Below are 22221 nucleotides of genomic sequence, written 5' to 3' on the forward strand. Positions count from 1 at the left end.
GCATGAGCGATTTCCGGTCCTCACTCCAAGCCAGTTGGTGGCGGTAATGCACCACATGTTCTATCACAGCTGCGTCCGAGAGGACAGGAAACGTCTGTATGCGTCTGCAAACCAGGTAACTACACTCAGCTGAGCCTCTCTGCTAGTCGTTATTAGTTGGGGGGTTTTTGTGTCACTTTCTCTCGGCTTGATAAAGGGCTGTATAGAAATCTCTGGTACGTAACACGTAACGTCATTTTTAGGGAGCGTCGCAGAGAAGTGAGGCTGTTTCTTTGTTTTTGTCGAGTTTTGATTGAAGACATGTTTCCAGTCCGTTTTTTACTCGTTTGTTTTTTCATTAATAACTTTACATTATCACAGAGAACAAGAAGGCGCTTTGTTTGTCACATTCACCTTATGTCTGTGAAGGTTCTCAGTCATCCAGGTCATCGTAGTCAAAGGAGCTTGCAAAGAAAAGCGTCTGGACTTCTTTAAGTTACTTGAAGACGTTTCACCTTCATCCGAGAAGCTTCTTCAGTTCTAAGGTCAAATGGTGGAGAGTCCCAGATATAAACCTAGTGGGAGTGACCCCCCACAGAGGGACAAAAGGACCCCTGATGATCCTCTAATCGCCTGAGCCAAGGTGCTGCTTCTTTCCAGGTGAAAAGTACCTGAAATGGGTGAAAGATTTTGTTTCCAAAAACAAAAGCATGTGCGTTCACCTGAAGAAGCCAAGTGGTGCTGACCTGTGGATAGAAGAGCTTGAGAACACCAAATACAACGGGGATGATGATGAAGTTAACGCCTGGGGAAAATTCTACCTTCCCGAGATTGTAAAAATGCAGGTTATTGGTGTGGTAAAGGGCACCTCATGTCCATGTGACGAGCTTGTGCTGATGACGTGTGAGGACAAAAAGCTGTACGGCTATGACGGAGAGGAGCTGCATCTGCTGGCTTCCAGTTTCCTGGAACTATGTGACAAAACGATAGAGTATCCAGCATCCAAGCGCTACTACAATGGAGAGGCCTTCAAAGATATGGTGAGAAGTTAGACTGCTAAGAATAAGACTGGGGATGCCTAGTGTTAGAGATCAATCACCTGAGCTTTTCTTTGTATTGTTGTGTGTTCTGTTTAGACTGAGGAGGACTGGAAAAAAGTTAAGATGAGTGATGTGGGGAGGAAACTGCAGGAAGAACATAAAAAGCTGGTAAATGAAACCCAGTCAGCGTTCGTAAGCCTCATATCATAGGTGGGTATTGGAGCTGAGTATCATCACTGATTTCTAGAACCTGTTCAATTCCAATTCACAAGGTCCCAATTAGATTCCATTTAATTCTTACTCAGAGAGTCAGAAACATTATAATTCTGATCATTTATCAGTACTGACACTTGTGAAACTTCATCAGAGGTGTGAGCATCACAGCAGATGCTTTTGTGTCAAAGTAACTGAGGATAAAACACAAAACCATGAAGCAGATTTTCCTGGCCTAGCTTTTTACAGTAGATAACCTTAAAAATATTATTCTGCAGTAGAACAAAAGCAGACGAGAACCACGACTCAACAAATGTACATTGGCTGATGCTGCTGAAGTGATTCAGAGGTTTTAATAAGAGGTTTTAATAGAGACACAGCAGAGCATTTTGCAGTTTCACTTAATTTGAAAAAAATAAATAAAATTTGGTATTGAACAGCAGAAATGAGGCTGTCTTGTCGGAAGTCATTAAAAAAAAATGGCTGTAAACAACGGTAGACTGCTTCATAACAAGCAAGCGAATAATGCCAAAAACAGAGATTTGAGATGGGAAACGGTGTTCTTAAAGTACACAGAGAGGCAGAGAGCTGTGCTGTGTTGTTTTTCTGTGTGCGTTTTAATGGTGGTGGAAGCAAACCAGCAAAAGTAAGAGGGAATTCATGACAATGTTTATGTCAAGCGAAATGTGTCTTCTTTTGCTGCTGGTTTGGTTAGAGAGAGACAAAACGTGCAGCTTCAGGATCTGAGCAGCTTTCAGCACCAACGGCATCACAGCTCAGACTTGGATTCAGGATTAAGCCCTTTATGTTTGACTGTAGTGATTGTAGCTCTGTCCTTGTTGTTAATCGCTTTAGTCAAACACAGCTATTGTTTGCTGGGATGTGTATATCCTTGACAGTTTGTATCTCAGAGTTATCAAAGACACTGTGGATAATCATCAAGAGATTGTTGTTCTCTTAATAATGACCTATTTGATTGTTTGTTTTTTCTTCTTCTTACAGATTCTGGTATTTGGCCAAAAGAGAGCTTCACAATTCTTGGCTTCACCTGTGGTAGAAAAATGACTAAAGTTATGCAACACTCTCTAAAATTAAAGCTATGCAACGCTTTAACATGAATGGCGAAGGAGTGCATCTCTTTCACTGTCTCTTCCTGTCCTCTTCTCAGTCTTTGTTGTGGCACCTCTGCTATGTGTTATAGAAAGCACTTGGAATCATGTTCAATACAAAAACACCAAACTCGTGGGATTGCCCTAGCAAGCAGTTGGTAAAAACTAATTAAAACTGATATATATCAGCTTCACTTTCTAGCTGCAAAAGCACGTTTCTGCAAAAGCATGCAGTTTCCTGTCAGCACTTTTTGGCACAGAGTGTACTCAGAGTTAGGCCTTTCTTATATAAAGCAATATAATCAGCATATAAACATTTAAGATGATAAATTTAAAGCTCAACAGTAACTGCTATAAATATTATAACTACACATGTAGTGCTTTTGCTTAAGTAAATTATAGTTGGGATCATAATAAGAAAACATGTGTTTTTATTTTCTGTGTACCCTGGGTACAGACCAGTATAAATATGGGATTCTTCCCAATAAATGCTGTCTGATAATGCTTCATATTGCATTAAACACTAGATATGTAAGCAAACAAACAAAAACCCATAGAAGCCAGTTTTAATTATTAAATGTGACAATTACATGGAGATGGAAAGTAAACATGCTTATACACGTCTCTGTGATTACAGAAAATCCACACAGATGCTGTCAGAGCAGAGAATCTTTGATTTATCAGAATGATGAATGCAAATGATTTCATGAAATCTCACTCTTGTTCTGGGTTGTAAAATTCACCTGTCCAGTTAAACCGAATCCTTTGCAACACGGTTCTAAGAACCCACCAACCTCATCCTCAGCTCTCTGCCTGTTGTCCTTTTCAGCTGAGTATTCATCCACATGTGTTTCAACTTCTCTCTCATTTTCAAGCAAATTGCTCAGGCTCTCAGCTTCAGCACAGTTACCATATGGCCACTCTCTGAGGTCTTCTGTGTTCAAGCCAAACAAATTCTTACATGATCTGCAAGGCTTCATTCTGGCACCATCACGGAGACAAAAAGCCTCACACCTGATATTTCCAGGTACTTCAATTGTTCCATCAAAGTAATCTTTCTGGACTGTGTTTGGATAATAGGTCATCACCGCACCAGATACATATTTATGCCATTTGCTAAGACAGGAGGCAGCAATCATAATTTTCCCAGCGTTAGGACCTTTGGTGGACATGGAGACTCCGCAGTACCTTTCTGATTTGTTGGTTTGGGATTTTTGAGAAATGCAGATGGTGGACGAGACGAAAGCTGTTTTTTTATTATTCTCTTCTAAGTCCAAGTCTGTGAGGAGATCTTGCAGACTCTGCTTTATTTGCTCTTCATTCTCTGAGTTATTTTGCAGGACGATCTGAAAACAGTTACAGATCTGGTCAAAGTGTTGCACCTGATTATATAGTTGTTTTTCATAGAAAGTTGATCAACATGTTTGTTTCGCTGCTTGACTTGTTTAACTATGCAGGACCATTGGATGCTTTTGATTTAGACATTTTAAGATAGGGGGTGAAACATGTCACAAAAATCTATTTAATTTTAAATCAATAAGCAAAAATCCATCTTTGTTCTCACTAATTTATAATTAAATTTGCTAATTGACCTTTTTTTTTTTCTATTTTGCTATGCCGGGCTGTCAAAACACGCTGAATTTAGAGTCTTTGAGCTTAACAGATCCAGCAGCTACACAGTGACAGCATCATATACGCCTTGAAGACTGTAAGCATCTCCAATAATGAGTCTGTTAGACATTATTTAGAACTAACAAATTCTGAAGCAAGTCTCCAGCTCTCCTGCAGTCTCTGTGTTTGGTGGAGAAGTATAGCTAGAAGCATATGTTGAAGTATAAGGTACAGTATGGATTTTCTTTGGATTTCTCAGTAAAAAAGCACTTTGCATTATACTTTCCTAAAAACTGGAAGTTTGTCAGATTGACTGAAAATGTGAGAAGAGTTATCTTACCATGTCGAGCACACAGGAGAAGGGACTTCGCCTGGGAAGCTGAGTCGAATACAACTTAAAAGGCCTGGGATATCTTCTCATTAAAGAACCCAAAACAAAAGGATTAGGGAAGATTTCTTCTGGAGAAAAGGGGATGTTGTTGATTTTGCCCAGAAACAACATGCTGTGAAGGATCTGTTGAGTGAAAACATATTTTCTTATTGTTAGTAGTGATAAACAGGACTGTCTTAAAAGTGTCAAAGGTAACACACCTCATCCACCAAGTGTTGACTTCCCGGAGTCATGTAAGAGCCCCGAACCATCCTCTTGGTAATCTTGTAGGCATTAGTTTTGAACCTCCTTTGAGAAATTGTTGTCTTCTAAAATGATAATGATCGAGCAGTTAGGGATTTAAAAACACAGGAGATCTGATAACTTTGGCTACAGCAGAGTCTGCAGACATACCTATTTTGCTCTTGGTCGGCCTATTTTAAACATGAGAGAAAACATAGTTAGTGAAATGTTGATAACATACAATGACTATCATTGGTGGCTGAAAAGATGCCAGGTAACAAGTGAAAAGCTGCTACTTACCATCGCCACAGTCTAAGAATGAAACAGGAAACACTGAGCGAGTTGCCTCCATCTTAAAGCTGTTGATCATGTGATTTAAAGGAAAGCCACACCCAGCTCTTTCCTGGAATTTTACTCGACTGTAGAAAACTGCTCCATTTGCCCCGCCCACCCATGATCTTTAATATCTACCAAAAACAACCTTTTGGTTGTCAGTAACCAGTCGATCGTTTTCGCGATTAAAAAATGACTTTGTGCGGCGGCGTTCCCACCGCGAGCAGAACTCCGGCTCAAAAACCGCTGTTTTTGAACACTTTTATTTACTTAAGCACTTTAATGGGCTTACTTTGAAACAAAGTGCGATTGAATGATTATTGTTATGTGTTGCCTTGAATTCGGCTATGCTGTCTGTTAGACAGCTGTTTTCCTTTATTGTTGTTTTTGTATTGTTTGTAGCGAACGCTACTGGAATGTATAGATTAAGCTACGTAGCCAAGATAATTAATAATTTAACTGTTGTACATTGGTTGATGATGATTTGCATTGTTACATAGGCTTGCAGAAAAATATATTTGTTTACCGGTAAACTGAATCGAACTTGATGTGCTAATGGACGTTTTTCTGACCTACAGGTCAGGTTTTGTTCCCTCCCTTTGAATTAATCTTCTTCATATTGAAGTGGCGAGCCGGTAGGACCATTCTTTGTTTCCCCTCTTTCCCCCACTTAGCCGTCTTTGGATTATGGACATATTTCCCCATTTGTATGAAGCTGGACTCTAAGGAGGAATACCTTAAAAGTGAACTTTAAAAAGAAGAGGACCAAAAAGGACTTTTGCACAGAAAGATCACAGCATTGATTTATTATTTAATTGTGGGCATTTATGTTGTGTGTTGTGTTAATTATTTTGTTCCATTTGCCCTTTCCTCCATTTATTCAATATATTTTTGGTACAAGATATTGCAGTCTTTGGTCTCATCATTCACACCATCTAGGCTCCATAAAGAACTATTTCTTCTGCGCGTCAGTCAGTAAACTCATCCATTGAAATAAAACTAGTCCTTAAATAACTTTGAGTTACACAGTGGCAAATGTAATAGAGAAAGACACAGGGCCACCTGAAATCTGTCGTCCTATCTGATTCAAAACCAACATGTAGGAGAATCTGGAATCTTTGATTTTGAGTTAAAAATAAAATATGGATAAAATGCAGAAATGTTTTTACTAACATGTACTAACAGAGACTTGGAGGAGAGAGACCTAATATTTAATAATCCACATTTCACTGTTTTACTCTTTGGTTCAGATGTGGATACTGTATTGTTCTTTCTTTGTGATTGTTTATGTTTAAGTTGTTTGTTGCTGGTTTTTAGTTTGTTTTTGTCTGTTTGGAAGCTGACACAGTCTCTATGGAGATGGGTTTTTGGGGGGTAGCAGGAGGAGAGAAGCTGCAGAGAGGCGTGTAAGACTGCAACTCTGCTTCCTGGTCCCAACTCTGGATAGTCATATTTTGGGGGGTTTAATAAACTACTACTGCATGATGTAAAGCTGAAGTATTACACAGCTTTATGAACCTCCTGTTATCCTGGTAGACGAGTACAGCAATAAATCTTTTACTTGAACATCTTCTGGCTCCAATAAGCTTTGAAATGTGACCATGAAGTCAGAGACACACTGACTGAAACCCACAGCTGTGACTGTGGATCACATCCACACACAGTGTAGCTGCTGTCTCTGTGTGAGGTCTGTGTATATATGTACATATTTATGCTTATATTCATATTCTCTTATTCCCCTTTATTTGATATCCTAATTCTGTGCTGTGTAAAAGTTTGTCGGTGTTCTGCTGCTACAAACTGGATGTCCTGGAGGATAAACATGAGGGATTCATAAAGTTCTATCTCTCTGTTAAAATCCCCCAAAATAAATGAAATGTGAATTTCAGGCAGACGTGTTTTTAAAAGAGTCTCTTTAATGGAAAAATGTGTTTTTAAAACCAGCCAATAGGAGCGTCTGTGGATATCAGCTGAGGCTGAACTCAGGAACACCATCACATATAAATACACAGAATTAAATCACTAGATAAAAGACGTCATTAAATAAGGATCGAATCAACATGTCAGAGGTCAAAGGTCAGTCAGAAGAGGTGTGGTTAAACACTGGCAGTGCAGCGACCTAATGCAGTTTGGTTACCGCCACGGGAAAAGCCCCGCCCCCTCTGAGCCTCCGCTGTGTCCTCAGCACATCCAGGAGCAGCAGGTCAGAGGGGGCGGGGCCATGTCAGGACTTATTTTAAGTAAAATTTAAAGTGGAGCGACGGCAGGAGTCACACAGCAGTAACCAGCTCTGTCTGCCAGGGTCAAAGGTCAAACAAGTCCTGCAGCTGACCCACACACAGACTTACACTGATCCACAGAGAGTGATGAATCCACACATCACTCGGCTGGAGGAAGCTGGGTTTTGTTAGATTATAATATTATTTTATGCCATGTTATACCCCTAATTAAAGATTGTGAATTATTATGTAGTTTTAGTTTGCATTATTCTCCTGAATTAGAAGAAGCTGATAACTATTGCATTAGTTAAACTGATGTGCATTATATTAAACTGCTGATTTATTGTGAATGAATGATATTGTTTTATGATGCATTCTACTGCTGAGTTATAAGAAATACTGTTTGCAGAAAGTCATCGCCTTATTTGTCTGATTAGAAGAGAACATGCTGGAGTTTTCTGCCCCATCTCAGCAGGAGCAGATAAACAGGGAGCCAAGGTCGTAGCTTAGGCGCTGTGTGAGAGAAAGCATGTGAATGTTTAGGCTTTTTATGATAAGGTGGAGGCACCAGAGGCTATAAGAGTTTGAGCAATACTCCACCATTTTGAGATCTGAGGCTGTCTGCATCAGTGTCCATCTCCCACGTGTGTGATCATTAAAATCATCGTTTGACTCAACCCGACCGGACCAGTGTTGTTATTGTGGTTTTTCTCTTGTCTCCATCCCCAATATTTTGAACTCGTAACATTTTCCACACCGTCCAATCAGAAACTAGTGTTGACGCTGAGACCCGTCTCTGTAACAGGAAGTCCATGAACAGGCAGACCCTCTGCAGCAGGCTGACCTGTGACCTCTGAGACAGAGGGAGGAGTTTGTGTCAGCAGGGGGCGCTGCAGCATCGCCTGAGAGCTTTAAGAACAACAGCAATAAACAGGAAGTGAAAGTCACACTTCTGTTGGTGTGCGTTATCAGCAGACCCCACCCTCTGCAGGAAGCTGAGATAAGAAGCAGCCAATCACAGAGCAGAGAGCATGTGACTTCCTGTTCCTGCTGTTACTGTGACAACAGCTCCTGGGACAGAGAGCAGCTTTCTAAAGAGGAAAGATGTTGCTGTCACCCCCGGGTGTCATGTGACCCACCTGATGTACCGATTTAAGACTGTAAGAACAATAATAACAACATGTTTTAGTCAGGTGATCCATGCAGAGCAGATCCATGTGACCAAACACAGCTGGATCACATGTTTCCTCTCCTGGAAACAGAAAGCCTTCATGTATAAAGGCTCATGTACCCACTGAGCCCTGCTCTCAGATCTGTGAGGCTTTAACAAACAACAGTTTAAAGTCATGTTTAGCATCTTCTGTCAGTGTGGAAGGTCACACACTTTCCTGAGTGTTGAACCCTGAACTACTAGCTGTTCATGTCAGCCTGGACATAAATACAGACCTGCCTGCTGTCATAGACCCCAGCACTCACATGTTACTTATAAGTGACTCATATGTATGCATGTATATATTGTGTATATTGTGCTATTTCTTACTTAGTGTGTTGTGTCTTTGTTCCTGTTTGTGCTGCTGCACTGTAACCTAAATAATTTCCCCTGGGGATCAAAAAAGTATTCTGATTGTGATTAAATGAAAGCAGTCAGAGCAGAGGACGGTGATGTAAGGAATGGGATTTTAATCAGCCAGTCTCCTTTAACTCTCAGCATCACAAAGTAATGTGGTAACATCTGGACTGATGTGTTTACTGTCAGCTAGTTTAAATGCTGTAGGCTGCAGCCGCTGCTCTAACACTATAACTGTAACAGGGCTCAGTGCTGCTTCTAACAGTCTGAGCTGCTTCAGGCTTTATTTGTGAGGAGCACAGCAGCTTACAAACACGTGGCTGGGCCTGGACCCAAAGGAGTGTTTGTTAAAGCCTGCAGTGAATCCAGCAGCAGAATGATGGAAATGCAACACAGCAATGATGAAGAGGAGCAGCATTAAAGCCAAAGTCCAGTTCATACAGTTAGGTCCATAAATCAAATAAGGGAAAATAAAATGTTGTTGGATGCACCTGTCTGCAGCCTTAATGCTCTCTGGTCGCTATGGTAACGCGTAAACATTTCTTTCAAAATAAGACACACGACTACGACACGGGAAAAGACCCAGGGAAACGAAGTTAACGATAAAAACCCTGAAAACCATTGTTGGATTTATATTTTATCATTGTCATTGTTATTGGGGAATATCTAACCATATATGCTCAGAGGTGTAGAACCAATTGTGTAATGATAGTAGTCTTTAAAGACTTTGTGTGACTCCAGAGTGCTCTGGCATTCACACCCACGTCCTGGGATCATGGGAGAGGTGCTACCTTCTTATTGTTTTGTGGTAGGATGTCTGTTTTAGTCTAAGTGCCTTTTGTTTAGATGAACTGCTGGACTTCCAGACCAGCAGGTTTAGGGAAGTCGTTTATGGGGTCACACTCTGACTCCACACACACACACACACACACACACACACACACACACACACACACACCTACATAACATACAGACTGGTACCTTTGTTCACGTGTATGTTAATGAACCTATGTATATTCATGTAACCTCAATAAAAGAGCAGTGTTACGAGGGAACGGACGAGAGCGACTGTGGTCAAGCGAAGGAACGGCATTGGTCCAGTTCTCTCCCGTGCACGAGAAACATAAAGAACTACTCGTGTCTTGGGTGAACCCATTGTGAGATCTAGCCCCACCCCATCATGTGATTTCCTGTGATCAAATGTCCCAGGATGTGAGTGGGCGTTAAGACGTCCATGTCCCTCTTCAAGCAACTTAAAGAAGTCCAGACGCTTTTCTTTCCAAGCTCCTTCAACAACATCATTCATAGAACAACTTCCAGCTTCTTTTGCTCGGCTACAGTTTGGATGGATTTGCATTTAAAGATGCAACAAGACTAAAATGGTTAGGGTCAGGAGGTCAAAGGTCAGAGCTCCTGTGGGTCTGAGGGCGGCCTCACGCTGGAGAAGGATGAAGGAGTCTGACCTGAGCCAGTGTTTGACATGAACACATCAGCACTGCTGTCAGTGAGCCTAACGACAGCCGTTAGCATCATTTCAGTGTTTCAGTCATAAAAACACTTCCTGTCACTGTGGTGGTTACAGTGACATCATGCAGTTTGTGCTTTGACCTCCAGAGGGCGACAAATCAGCACAGACAGAGAGCTCCATTCAAACTTTGCTGCCATCAGGAATAATTCTTCAAATATAATCATCAGTGTTTGAGCAGTTATGATATCAGGGACAATCTAGACATGTGTGACAATACTGAACATGTCACATGACACACCTCAAACATCATGTGATCCACTCTCAGTCTGCACTTTCATTCATGACTTCAACAGGTTGAAATGAGCTTTGAAGAAACATCAGTGAAATAAATCTTTCATGGATTCATGTGAGCAGCAGATGAACTTTGTACCAACAACATCTTCAATAACAGAGTCTGAATGAAGCTCAGGTGTTGATGCTGCTCACTGATTGGACGCTTGGTTTCAGCTCTGCTCTCAGTCTTTACTGCACAGGTGAAGGTAGAAAGTGTGACTGGATCTATAGACTGGAAACAGAGAAACATGCTGAACATTTGAAGCTTTGCAGCAGAAATGTTCATGTTACAAATACAGCAGAGCTGATCTGGGATCAGTGTGTTCACACCTGCAGCTACAACAAGGTTTCATGTCTCCACACGTCAGCATGTGAACTTTACTCTGACTCAGTCTGAGCAGTCAGACGGCATATTTTTAAAGTTAACACATCAGCACACACAGAGCTGAGCCCCTCCCACCTGTGCTGAGTTTCAGGTGGAGCCCCGCCTCCTTCCAGGAAGCAGCTCACCTGTGTGTCCGTGTTTAGTGTCCAGGTGTGGAGTGGAGCTTGTTGTTGGTGTGTGAAGAAACTGTAAGTTTGCTTTGTTTCCTCCTTTAACAGTTTGTCTTTAGGAACTTTACTGTTTGTTCAGCTCGTGTTTGATTTCTTCACACAACAAACTGTGTGTGTTTGTATTTCCGGTCTCTCCATTAAAGTCAGTGTGTAATGTTTCCTGGCTAACATCAGCTGTGTGCAGCTTAGTTCAGCACAAATCTGCCGCTCCATAGTTCACGGTAACGGACTCACAGCTGGACCAACGAGGCCGAGTGTGTCCGCCACTCTGAGCTACGTTCGTGTTTGTGTACTTGTAGTTTGTACTTTGAGTTCACTCAGAGCCCACAGAGGACGCAGCGTACGTGATGACGTCACAGCCCTTTACCTCCTTTACTGTCACTGTGATTAATGTTTACACACGAGACACCTGCAGAGCTCTGACGCTAAGCTAGCACACAGCATGCTAACGCTAAGCTAACACTAAGCTAGCCAAGAACCCAGAGTGAGGTTAAAGCTGAGTAAACACTGACCCCAGACCAGCACCGTGATAAAGTGAGCTGCTGCTGCTGAACTTGAACAGGTAACAAAGTGATGAGCAGTCAGGCTGCAGGTTTCTACCTGTTCATGTTTCTACAGTAGAATCACTTTGAAGTGTCTTTGTGCTGTTTCATCTTTGATTTGTGTTCATAAACACTCAGAGAAACATCACGTGACCTCATCAGGATCTGTGTTGGTGTGTGGGGCTGTACCTCAGCTTTATGTTGTTACATGCTCATTTGTTCATTTTAACATCAAAGTAATGTTATGAGGAGTAATGAAGTAACGTACTCCATTACTTTTAATCAAAGTGTTCTGTGTAATATGTGTAATAATGACTGTTTTGAGTAATGACCAACACTGATCACAACAAAGAGGAAATGCCTCCAACATGCACAAACATTTGAGCCACAACATGCAGTTAATGTGCACAAATGTCTTTGATATGCTGCTCAGTGATGGTGGTGACTGTCAGAGCAGAGCTACTGAGAATCAATAAGTAATATCAATGATGGGATCAGAATCACTAAATTCTTCTCATCCCTGTCAGTATCATACATGTGCTGTATAATGTGATAAATGTAGAGGTGCTGGCTGTTCTCTCACTCTGCTGTTTAGCTGTAAAGGACGCCTCCCTGCCTTTGTCTCATTCATGACCTTTAATAGTCTCTTCTAACATGCAGAGATCTGTATGATCTGTTTCATAGAGTCTAACCAGCCTGTACAGGTAACAACAACAGTCACTGCATCACTGACACACAAACGTCATCTGTGTCAATAACAACATTCATACATGGAATAAAAACACATCAGTGGATCATTGCTGGAGCTGATGTTTGTGCTCCTGGTGCAAAGGCTCTCAGTTTCCTCCTTGAAATAACATCAGTGGTGGGTCAGCGACATGCTTTCTTTCCCTCTCAGGTTTAAATATCTGGGACTCTCCACCGTTTGGTTTTAGAGCTGAAGAAGCTTCTCTGATGAAACGTCTTCCAGAAACTTAAAGACGTCTCTTTTCTCTCCAAGCTCCTTAGATCACATGACCTGGATGACTGAACCTACAGACATATTGACCTGGTTTCATGGTCACATGACGGGTCAGAGGTCAGCGACTGTAACTCAGTTCCTCCTGTTAATGTGAACTCACTGAGTGTTTGTGGTTTACCTCTCAGACTGACTGAAGATGATGATGGAGGAAGAGGAGGACAGAGCAGAGTCTGCAGGGTCCAGCTGTCCGTCTGTGAGGAGTGACGGGTCCAAAGGAAACAATCCAAACTTCAGTGGTGAACCTGGAGCAACGAGGTCAGAGAGCTGAACTCACTGAGTAACAGAAATAATTCTGCACTGACATTATAATCAGTGTTGACTCTGGTTGATTGTCTGACTGTGTTTGTGAGCTGAGAGGAAATGAAAATGAGTTTGTAACAAAAATCAGTTTTGTCCAGTTTTCCTGTAAAAAGCTGAACTCTAATCTAAGAGGATGTTACTGACAGGAAACAGCTGCATTATCTGCAGTCTGTGTGATCACAGCTGCTTCAATCATGTTTGTGTCTGCAGAGGTCAGAGGTCACAGTCTGCAGGGTCCAGCTGTCCGTCTGTGAGGAGTGACTGGTCCAAAGGTCAAAATCCAGACTTCAGTGGTGAACCTGGAGCAACGAGGTCAGAGAGCTGTGATGACTCCTTTACATGTTTGTGTTTCCTGGATAAATATGACCTGAAACATCCTCAGATTGTTACAAAGATTCATTAAAAAGAAAACAATGAAAGAGAAAAGATCCAAATGTTCGACTTGGTCATTTGCTGTTTGAGGACAGTGATGCTCATATCTGTGGGGAAAGTGTGACCTGAGTGGGTTCATGTTTGTCTTTAAAGAACAGAGCTGCTCTGATTCTCTTTGTGTCTGATCTGTTAAACAGTCTGAGAGGTCACACAGAGACCCAGCAGCTAAAGCCTGGATCATACTGGCTGCTGTTACTCCATCAGGACAACACTGAACCACAGTGGTGTGGATGTAGTGGATAAATCCCACCATACTGATGCTCAGAGTTAACCACAGGGAACAAAACCAGATGTTACCTTCAGATTGTGACCTTTGGAGTGGACGATGCAGATTTCAATAGAGAATAAATGTTGTTGTTTTTCAGCTGTGAAGAAAGAATCTAATTTTCTGAACTTAAGAATGTATGATGCTGGAAACAACATGGAGACTATAACACAACATTTCCACTGTGTTCATAGAATGAATGTAAAACTGTCAGACATTCATTAAATATGCAAAATGTCTACAGAAGCATCAGAGGGTCAGACGTGAAGCACTCAGTGATTTTGATCAAATGACTCATCAGTTATTGATCTGTACTACACTGATCTACCACGTTAGTAAAGCTGGTGTTCTGGTGGTGGAGGGAGACTGGGATCATGTTCTGGTTTTGGAGCAGTGATCTGCTGATGGTTCAGTTTGATGAGCTTCTTCAAAATCATCCCTGACATCACCACTGAAAGGACGTCCATGAAAACAGACTGAAAATTACTGATATGTTCACAATCTGAGAGTTTAAAACTTGACAGACTTGATTCAGATGAAGTTATTTGAGCAGAAACTCCTGGATCTTTATCCTGTGTTGATCTAATCCTTCATGGTTCCTCCACAGAGTGGACCAGCAGAGCTCAGAGGTTCCCAGTGGTCAGTCTGCCCAGCAGCATCAAACACAGCTGGACTCCATATTTATGGTCTGTACATGTACAACAACTACTTTAATATTAATAATAATGCATTTATTTATAGGTCCCTTTCAGAACACCAAGGACTCTGTGGACTAAATGACCAAAAGAAACAAACTTTGAAATCAGACGGTGCAAATGTGATCACAGGGAAACGTTTTAAACATCGAGGCTTTAAACAGAAACCAAAGTGAAACAGTTTGTAGTCGAGATCAGTGGGGATGAAGCTGAATAACTGTTTCTTCAATAACTTTGAGCAATAAATGACAAATATGATGGAAATTAGCAGCATTAGCACTTACTAATGATGTGAGCTGACACTCGGCTGTATTGAGACGACCACATTAGGTGGTCCTCAACTGTAATGGAAACCAGTGGATCCAGTCCAGTCGTGGTGACCTGTGGTGAGTCGATCTGAGCAGCTACTAATGGAAACAGGGCCATAGATGTGTTTGTGCTTAATAACAGTGAATCACATGAGTTTTACATTACAGTTAAAATCTCATGTTGTTTGTTAAAGTGTGCAGTTCAGGGTGTGTTACTAAAACACTTTCCAAAGACCCAGCCCCCATAAAAAGCAGCCAAACAGCTTCTAAGAGTTACACACCCACACATATCTATCAGGTTAACTCTGGTCTAACACACTTGGATTTAGCTTGAAGAATGTTCCTGTACGAGGACTGAAAATGATTTAAAAAGCAGCTAATGTCCAAAGAACAACTTTGACACACCTTCATAAAACCTGTAGAGCAAAGAAAAACCAGCTGAAAGTCTGGCTGCTCTTATGAAAAGTACAGAGAAATTATGGGTCGCTCAACACTTGTGCACAATATAAGAGTTGAAATAAATCTAAAGAATAACTCAAAGTCCTACAATCATACTGATAAAGTCATCTACAGCTAACTATCCAAGTGGATTTGTTTAAGACAGCTCCATCTGCTGGTGGCCCTCTGCAGGTGCATGAAAGGGGCGTGTTTATAGTGAAAGTAGTAGAGAAAGTAAACCCCACGGGAAGGAGGAGGACTCTCAGCAGCTTCCAGCTCATATTCAGACATTTGACTTCTCACTGAAAGCAGCAAGTTTGAGTGTCTGTACCTTAGTTAGAAGAGATAACATGTCAGTAGTAATTAGAGTTGATTGAGCAATGCTGTCCTTGTAATGTAGTTTATGATTTTTATGGACAAGTCCAGTTTTTCTGTAGAGCCTCTCAAGTTGGTGACAGCAGCAGTGGAAGTTCACGTGTAAACCAGAGCAGCAAATCAGGTCCAAATGTGTTGTTCACAGTGAGTGGGATCATCATTGGCTGCTATGTTAACCTCCTGCAGCAGGATGTGTTTGGTCAGAGAATGGATAGATCACGAAGTCATTGTTGAGTTTAGGGAGACAGTAGACAGTTGGAGGAGGTTCAGCCAGTTGACACACAGTAGATAAAATAACTGAAGGCAGGAGCAGACACCTGTATGACTTTCCACCTCTCACATAGATTATTTCCCTGGGCAGCGCCACAGGGCTGGTAGATGTAAACAAAGCTGGAGGAGAGGATTGATTCATCTGAGAAAAGTCACAGAGTTGTGTCTTGATGCTCAATCATCCAGGTACGTAAATCCCAAAAAGCTTGATTCTGTTCATCTGGATGTTTTCAGTGGGAGAAACGTTTCATCATCATCAGGTGACTTCTTCAGTCTCAGCTGACTGCAGGTTTCAATCTCATAAACAGGACATTTGTATGACTGAAACCAGCCCACTGAAGGAACAATGGGCTGGGAGGTCAGTTCATTGATCATTGGTACGCATATTGTCAGGACCATTGATCAATGGTTGTTGATCAATGGTCATGAGTCCAGTTCACAGAGAGCTGGGGAATGGCTGCAATCACAGCATGTAAGATGGTGACAGTTGTACCCTTAGGCCCCTCCTCCATTCAGAGATGGTCTTTCCTTTTCACATAAATGGCCTCCTTGACTCCGCCCTCAAACCAGCGTTCACATTTACTCAGGACCTTCTTGATGTGAAGTTCTTCTGCTTCGCTGGCTGCTGTGTCTGTGGGGATGGTGTTTGTTCTGTGTTGTAGTGTCCTGATGACGCCCAGTTTGTGCCCCAGTGGATGATGAGAGTCAAACCTTAAATACTGATCTGTATGTGTAAACAGAGTGAACCTTTAAGACCAGTTGTCTGTACGATCAACTCAGTCACCTGAAACATCTCCAAGTTTCTGGCTTTGATCATCAACCTGTTGGTAGTTCAGCTCTGAACACCAGTGAAATGTTTCTCCCACTGAAATCGCTGCATTCATATGAACAGCATCAACGTTTTGGGATCATGGAGTTGTGGACAAAGTCTCAGTTAATCAGATAAAGTCAAACCTATAATTGGTAAAGAGTTCGTGGATGATATGCCCCTTGATCGTAAAGAAGTGGATGTTGTGTGGACTAAAGTTCAGAGTGGTGGGTCATTCATAAAGTATTCTGTTCCAGCTGCTGGAGGACAACATCATCACTTTTGTGAAGAACGAGCTGAAGAAGATCCAGAAGGCTCTGAATCCAAATAAGCCCCAGTGCTTGGAGTTTCAGAGGGAGGATGATGAGCAGAGGAGAAACAGCAGAGAGGCATTTGTGAAGATCACAGTGGACTTCCTGAGGAGAATGAAGCAGGAGGAGCTGGCTGACCGTCTGCAGAGACGTAAGAGGATTTATCTAAAGATTTAAGCTGCTGGATAAATGAGAGACTTGTGACACCAGTGTGTTCAGTCATTTCTCAGTGGGTCAGAAATTGTCATCAGCATTTTGTAAAATGTGATTGTTAAAGTTGTATTTTTATTATTATTATTCAGAACTTCCAGCTGCTGTTTGTCATCGTAACCTTAAGTCTAAGCTGAAGAAGAAGTTCCAGTGTGTGTTTGAGGGCATCGCTAAAGCAGGAAACCCAACCCTCCTGAATCAGATCTACACAGAGCTCTACATCACAGAGGGAGGGACTGCAGAGGTCAATGATGAACATGAGGTCAGACAGATTGAAACAGCATCCAGGAAACCACACAGACCAGAAACAACCATCAGACAAGAAGACATCTTTAAAGCCTCACCTGGAAGAGATGAACCAATCAGAACAGTGCTGACAAAGGGAGTGGCTGGCATTGGGAAAACAGTCTTAACACAGAAATACAGCCTGGACTGGGCTGAAGACAAAGCCAACCAGGACATCCAGTTCATATTTCCATTCACTTTCAGAGAGCTGAATGTGCTGAAAGAGGAAAAGTTCAGCTTGGTGGGACTTGTTCATCACTTCTTTACTGAAACCAAAGAAGCAGGAATCTGCAGCTTTGAAGACTTCCAGGTTGTGTTCATCTTTGATGGTCTGGATGAGTGTCGACTTCCTCTGGACTTCCACAAAACTACAATCCTAACTGACCCTAGAAAGTCCACCTCAGTGGATGTGCTGCTGATAAACCTCATCAGGGGGAAACTGCTTCCCTCTGCTCGCCTCTGGATAACCACACGACCTGCAGCAGCCAATCAGATCCCTCCTGACTGTGTTGGCATGGTGACAGAGGTCAGAGGGTTCACTGACCCACAGAAGGAGGAGTACTTCAGGAAGAGATTCAGAGATGAGGAGCAGGCCAGCAGGATCATCTCCCACATCAAGACATCACGAAGCCTCCACATCATGTGCCACATCCCAGTCTTCTGCTGGATCACTGCTACAGTTCTGGAGGATGTGCTGGAAACCAGAGAGGGAGGACAGCTGCCCAAGACCCTGACTGAGATGTACATCCACTTCCTGGTGGTTCAGGCCAAAGTGAAGAAGGTCAAGTATGATGGAGGAGCTGAGACAGATCCACACTGGAGTCCAGAGAGCAGGAAGATGATGGAGTCTCTGGGAAAACTGGCTTTTGATCAGCTGCAGAAAGGAAACCTGATCTTCTATGAATCAGACCTGACAGAGTGTGGCATCGATATCAGAGCAGCCTCAGTGTACTCAGGACTGTTCACACAGATCTTTAAAGAGGAGAGAGGACTGTACCAGGACAAGGTGTTCTGCTTCATCCATCTGAGTGTTCAGGAGTTTCTGGCTGCTCTTCATGTCCATCTGACCTTCAGCAACTCTGGAAAAAATCTGCTGGAACAACAACAAACAACCTCCCAGAAGTCTGAAACAGGAGATTCTGCAGAGAAACACTTCTACCAGAGTGCTGTGAACAAGGCCTTACAGAGTCCAAATGGACACCTGGACTTGTTCCTCCGCTTCCTCCTGGGTCTTTCACTGCAGACCAATCAGACTCTCTTACGAGCCCTGATGACACAAACAGGAAGTAACTCACAGACCAATCAGGAAACAGTCCAGTACATCAAGGAGAAGCTCAGTAAGAATCTGTCTGCAGAGAAAAGCATCAATCTGATCCACTGTCTGAATGAACTGAATGATCGTTCTCTAGTGGAGGAGATCCAACAGTCCCTGAGATCAGGAAGTCTCTCCACAGGTAAACTGTCTCCTGCTCAGTGGTCAGCTCTGACCTTCATCTTACTGTCATCAGAAGAAGATCTGGATGAGTTTGACTTCAAGAAATACTCTGCTTCAGAGGAGGCTCTTCTGAGAATGCTGCCAGTGGTCAAAGCCTCCAACAAAGCTCTGTGAGTAAACATGTTGTCATCGCTTCATTGTTAAAATCATGGGAAATAAATCAGAAATGCTGAGTTCAAAGAGCACTGTAACATTTTTTTAAAATAGTAAATTAAATGATCATCAGTCACTCAGTAAATATATGGTAGTTTTAATGTTTCACTCCAGCATTTCTAAAACACACTTTGTTCTGTAACTCTTATCAAAGGACAATCCAGACCCAGCCTATAAGAACATGAGTTCTGATGCTTCAGCCCCTCTGACAGGTTTATTATCCTCAGCTTGTTCATTTGTCTCCAACTCCAGGAGTTTGGTTGTTTTATTCTAAAGCACAAACTTCACCTGCCAGACTTCACCTACATCTTTTTCTGATGTTCATAATTTAAGTTCAAGTTTGTATCTCACTTTCAGTGCACACCCTCCCTTTTTAAATATAAATCTCTGCTGTGCTGTCATGTTTTCATCCCGTATGGAGGGAGAAACTCGGTCTTCATTACTGAAATTGCCTCTAAGGTCGTGTTTCTTGTCAGTAACCATATGTAACTGTAAGGCTTCCATAACCAGTGTTATCACAGAATTACAGTGGGTTCACTCTGGGTCCTCTACAGTTTCTTCCCACTGTCCACAGACATGCAGTTAGGTTACCTGGTGATCTAAACTTCATGCAGGTGTGAGTGAGAGTGGTTGTCTGTCCCTCTGTGGGCTTAGTGGAAGAGACTGGATGGATCTCTGCTTTGTCTTTGATATATGCTGACAGCAAACATTCTCCATGAAGTCTGCATTTCAGCTCATCTCCTTTATACGCACCTTTAACAGGAAGAGTTTTATACAGCTAGTGTTTAAAATCCAGTGTTATTCACAATACACAGGTAATGAGCATGATTATTGAATTACTAAAATTTTCTAAAATAATTGTTCTCAATGGGGTTCAGATCAGGTGAACAAGGAGGCCATGTCATTAGTTTTTCTTCTTTTATACCCTTTCTTGCCAGCCACGCTGTGGAGTACTTGGACGCGTGTGATGGAGCATTGTCCTGCATGAAAATCATGTTTTCTTGAAGGATGCAGACTTCTTCCTGTACCACTGCTTGAAGAAGGTGTCTTCCAGAAACTGGCAGTAGGACTGGGAGTTGAGCTTGACTCCATCCTCAACCCGAAAAGGCCCCACAAGCTCATCTTTGATGATACCAGCCCAAACCAGTACTCCACCTCCACCTTGCTGGCGTCTGAGTGGGACTGGAGCTCTCTGCCCTTTACCAATCCAGCCACGGGCCCATCCATCTGGCCCATCAAGACTCACTCTCATTTCATCAGTCCATAAAACCATAGAAAAATCAGTCTTGAGATATTTCTTGGCCCAGTCTTGACGTTTCAGCTTGTGTGTCTTGTTCAGTGGTGGTCGTCTTTCAGCCTTTCTTACCTTGGCCATGTCTCTGAGTATTGCACACCTTGTGCTCTTGGGCACTCCAGTGATGTTGCAGCTCCAAAATATGGCCATTTCCTTTATACGCACCTTTAACAGGAAGAGTTTTATACAGCTAGTGTTTAAAATCCAGTGTTATTCACAATACACAGGTAATGAGCATGATTATTGAATTACTAAAATTTTCTAAAATAATTGTTTTAGTTAATATTGTATGACAGTGTACACAGAATTATTAGCTCAGTAGGCAGAGTGGTCGCCCCATGATCATAAGGTCAGGGGTCGAATCCACCGGATAGCTACCTTGTGGTACCCCTGAGCAAGGTACCATCAAGGTACCAATCATGTGCACTGGACTGGTAGCACTCATAGTCTCATAGGTTTAAATAAATTTTTTAAAAAAAGGGTTCAACATATAAACAAATTTAATTTGATCACATATATTGTTTGGTTTTTTTGGTTTTTGTTTTTTCCTTTCTCTCTCAGACTGAGCAGCTGTAACGTCTCAGAGGAAGGCTGTGAAAATTTGTTGTCAGTGGTCAGCTCCCAGTCCTGTAGTCTGAGAGAGCTGGACCTGAGTACCAACAGCCTGAAGGCTTCAGCAGTAAAGCTTCTGTCTGCTGCAGTGGAGAGTCCACATGCCAAACTGAATATTCTGAGGTCAGATCAATTTGTATTATGTTTAGTTCTGTTTGTTTATGTGTTTGATGTTTGTTTTTGTTTATGTCTTTATCCAGTTATCCTTGTTTCATAGCATTTTTATTCATTTCCAAGTTAAACAAGTTTTACTAACCTGCTCAGCACAAGACAATAAGCTATTGCACCCTGATTACACTTTAACAACAATCTTTATTCATGTTTTTATCTTCAGACTTAACATCTGTGAACTCTCAGAGGAAAACTGTGAAGCTCTGTCCTCAGTTCTCAGCTCGCAGTCCTCTAGTCTGACAGAGCTGGACCTGAGTATCAGAAAGCTGCAGGATTCAGGAGTGAAACTTCTGTCTGCTGGACTACAACGTTTAAACTGTAAACTGAATACTCTGAGGTCAGATCAGAAAACATTTAGTTTTTAGAATTATTAATTAAAGTTCATCCATATGATGTTGTATCTTAGTATGTTTATGTTTCCTTTAAAAATAGAAAGTCAACATTTAATGTGAAATGTGTTAACAAACTCTACATGAGTACTTGTTTTATAGATTGTCTTTTATTTTTCAGACTGAGTGGCTGTAACCTGTCAGAGAGAAGCTGTGAAGCTCTGTCCTCAGTCCTCAGCTCCCAGTCCTCCAGTCTGAGAGAGCTGGACCTGAGTAACTCTGACCTGCAGGATTCAGGAGTGAAGCTTCTGTCCGCTGGACTAAAGAGTTCACAGTGTGCAGTGGAAACTCTCAGGTCAGGATTCAAACTTTTCCACAGATGATCATTTGAAATGTGATTTATATTATTGTATAAACAGGTAACTTTTACAGCTGTCAAGTGAACTTTTATTCACATTTGAGTGGATAATTGGACTCTGAATTACTAAAAGTTGTTATAGTCATGTCTCTGTTTATTTAAAAAAATACTTCATGTACTGCCTAATTTAAAGATTTAGGCTCCTTTGGGCCCATAATATATATATTTGATTTCTTTGTGAATGAAATTAGGAGGATATTGGCGACTGCTGATTGGCTCGCTGTTTGTTTTTTATTCACAGTACTTAATTTTAAAGGCTGATTTCTCAAAATGAGATGTTTATCTTTTCTTCTACAACACGTGGAGCCACCAAATCTTCTTGCTTCATTTATTCATTACAGTTTGATTTAAAGAATATTAGACTCGTAACATAATAAATATATTTATTTCACTTCTTCTTGAGAGAAAGAAAGGGATGACTGGGTGAGCTCCAGTGGTTCATCCCAGCA

The 22221-nt window shown here is 41.8% G+C and overlaps 2 protein-coding genes across 2 annotated transcripts in view; both read left to right on the forward strand.

Moving 5' to 3' along the window:
• LOC113011595 (NACHT, LRR and PYD domains-containing protein 3-like) overlaps positions 1 to 22221 on the forward strand; it is a 604422-nt gene that overhangs the window by 113966 nt on the left and 468235 nt on the right. The gene's annotated exons all lie outside the window — the stretch shown is intronic.
• Positions 690 to 21224, forward strand: LOC145422789 (protein NLRC3-like). Its single transcript, XM_080294595.1, has 4 exons — positions 690 to 1026; positions 17108 to 18905; positions 20804 to 20977; positions 21212 to 21224. The coding sequence occupies exons 1-4, from the start codon at positions 690 to 692 to the stop codon at positions 21222 to 21224; spliced, it is 2322 nt and encodes a 773-aa protein (XP_080150721.1).

The sequence above is a fragment of the Astatotilapia calliptera genome, chromosome 3, assembly GCF_964374335.1.
Source record: "Astatotilapia calliptera chromosome 3, fAstCal68.1, whole genome shotgun sequence".
Classification (NCBI taxonomy): domain Eukaryota; kingdom Metazoa; phylum Chordata; class Actinopteri; order Cichliformes; family Cichlidae; genus Astatotilapia; species Astatotilapia calliptera.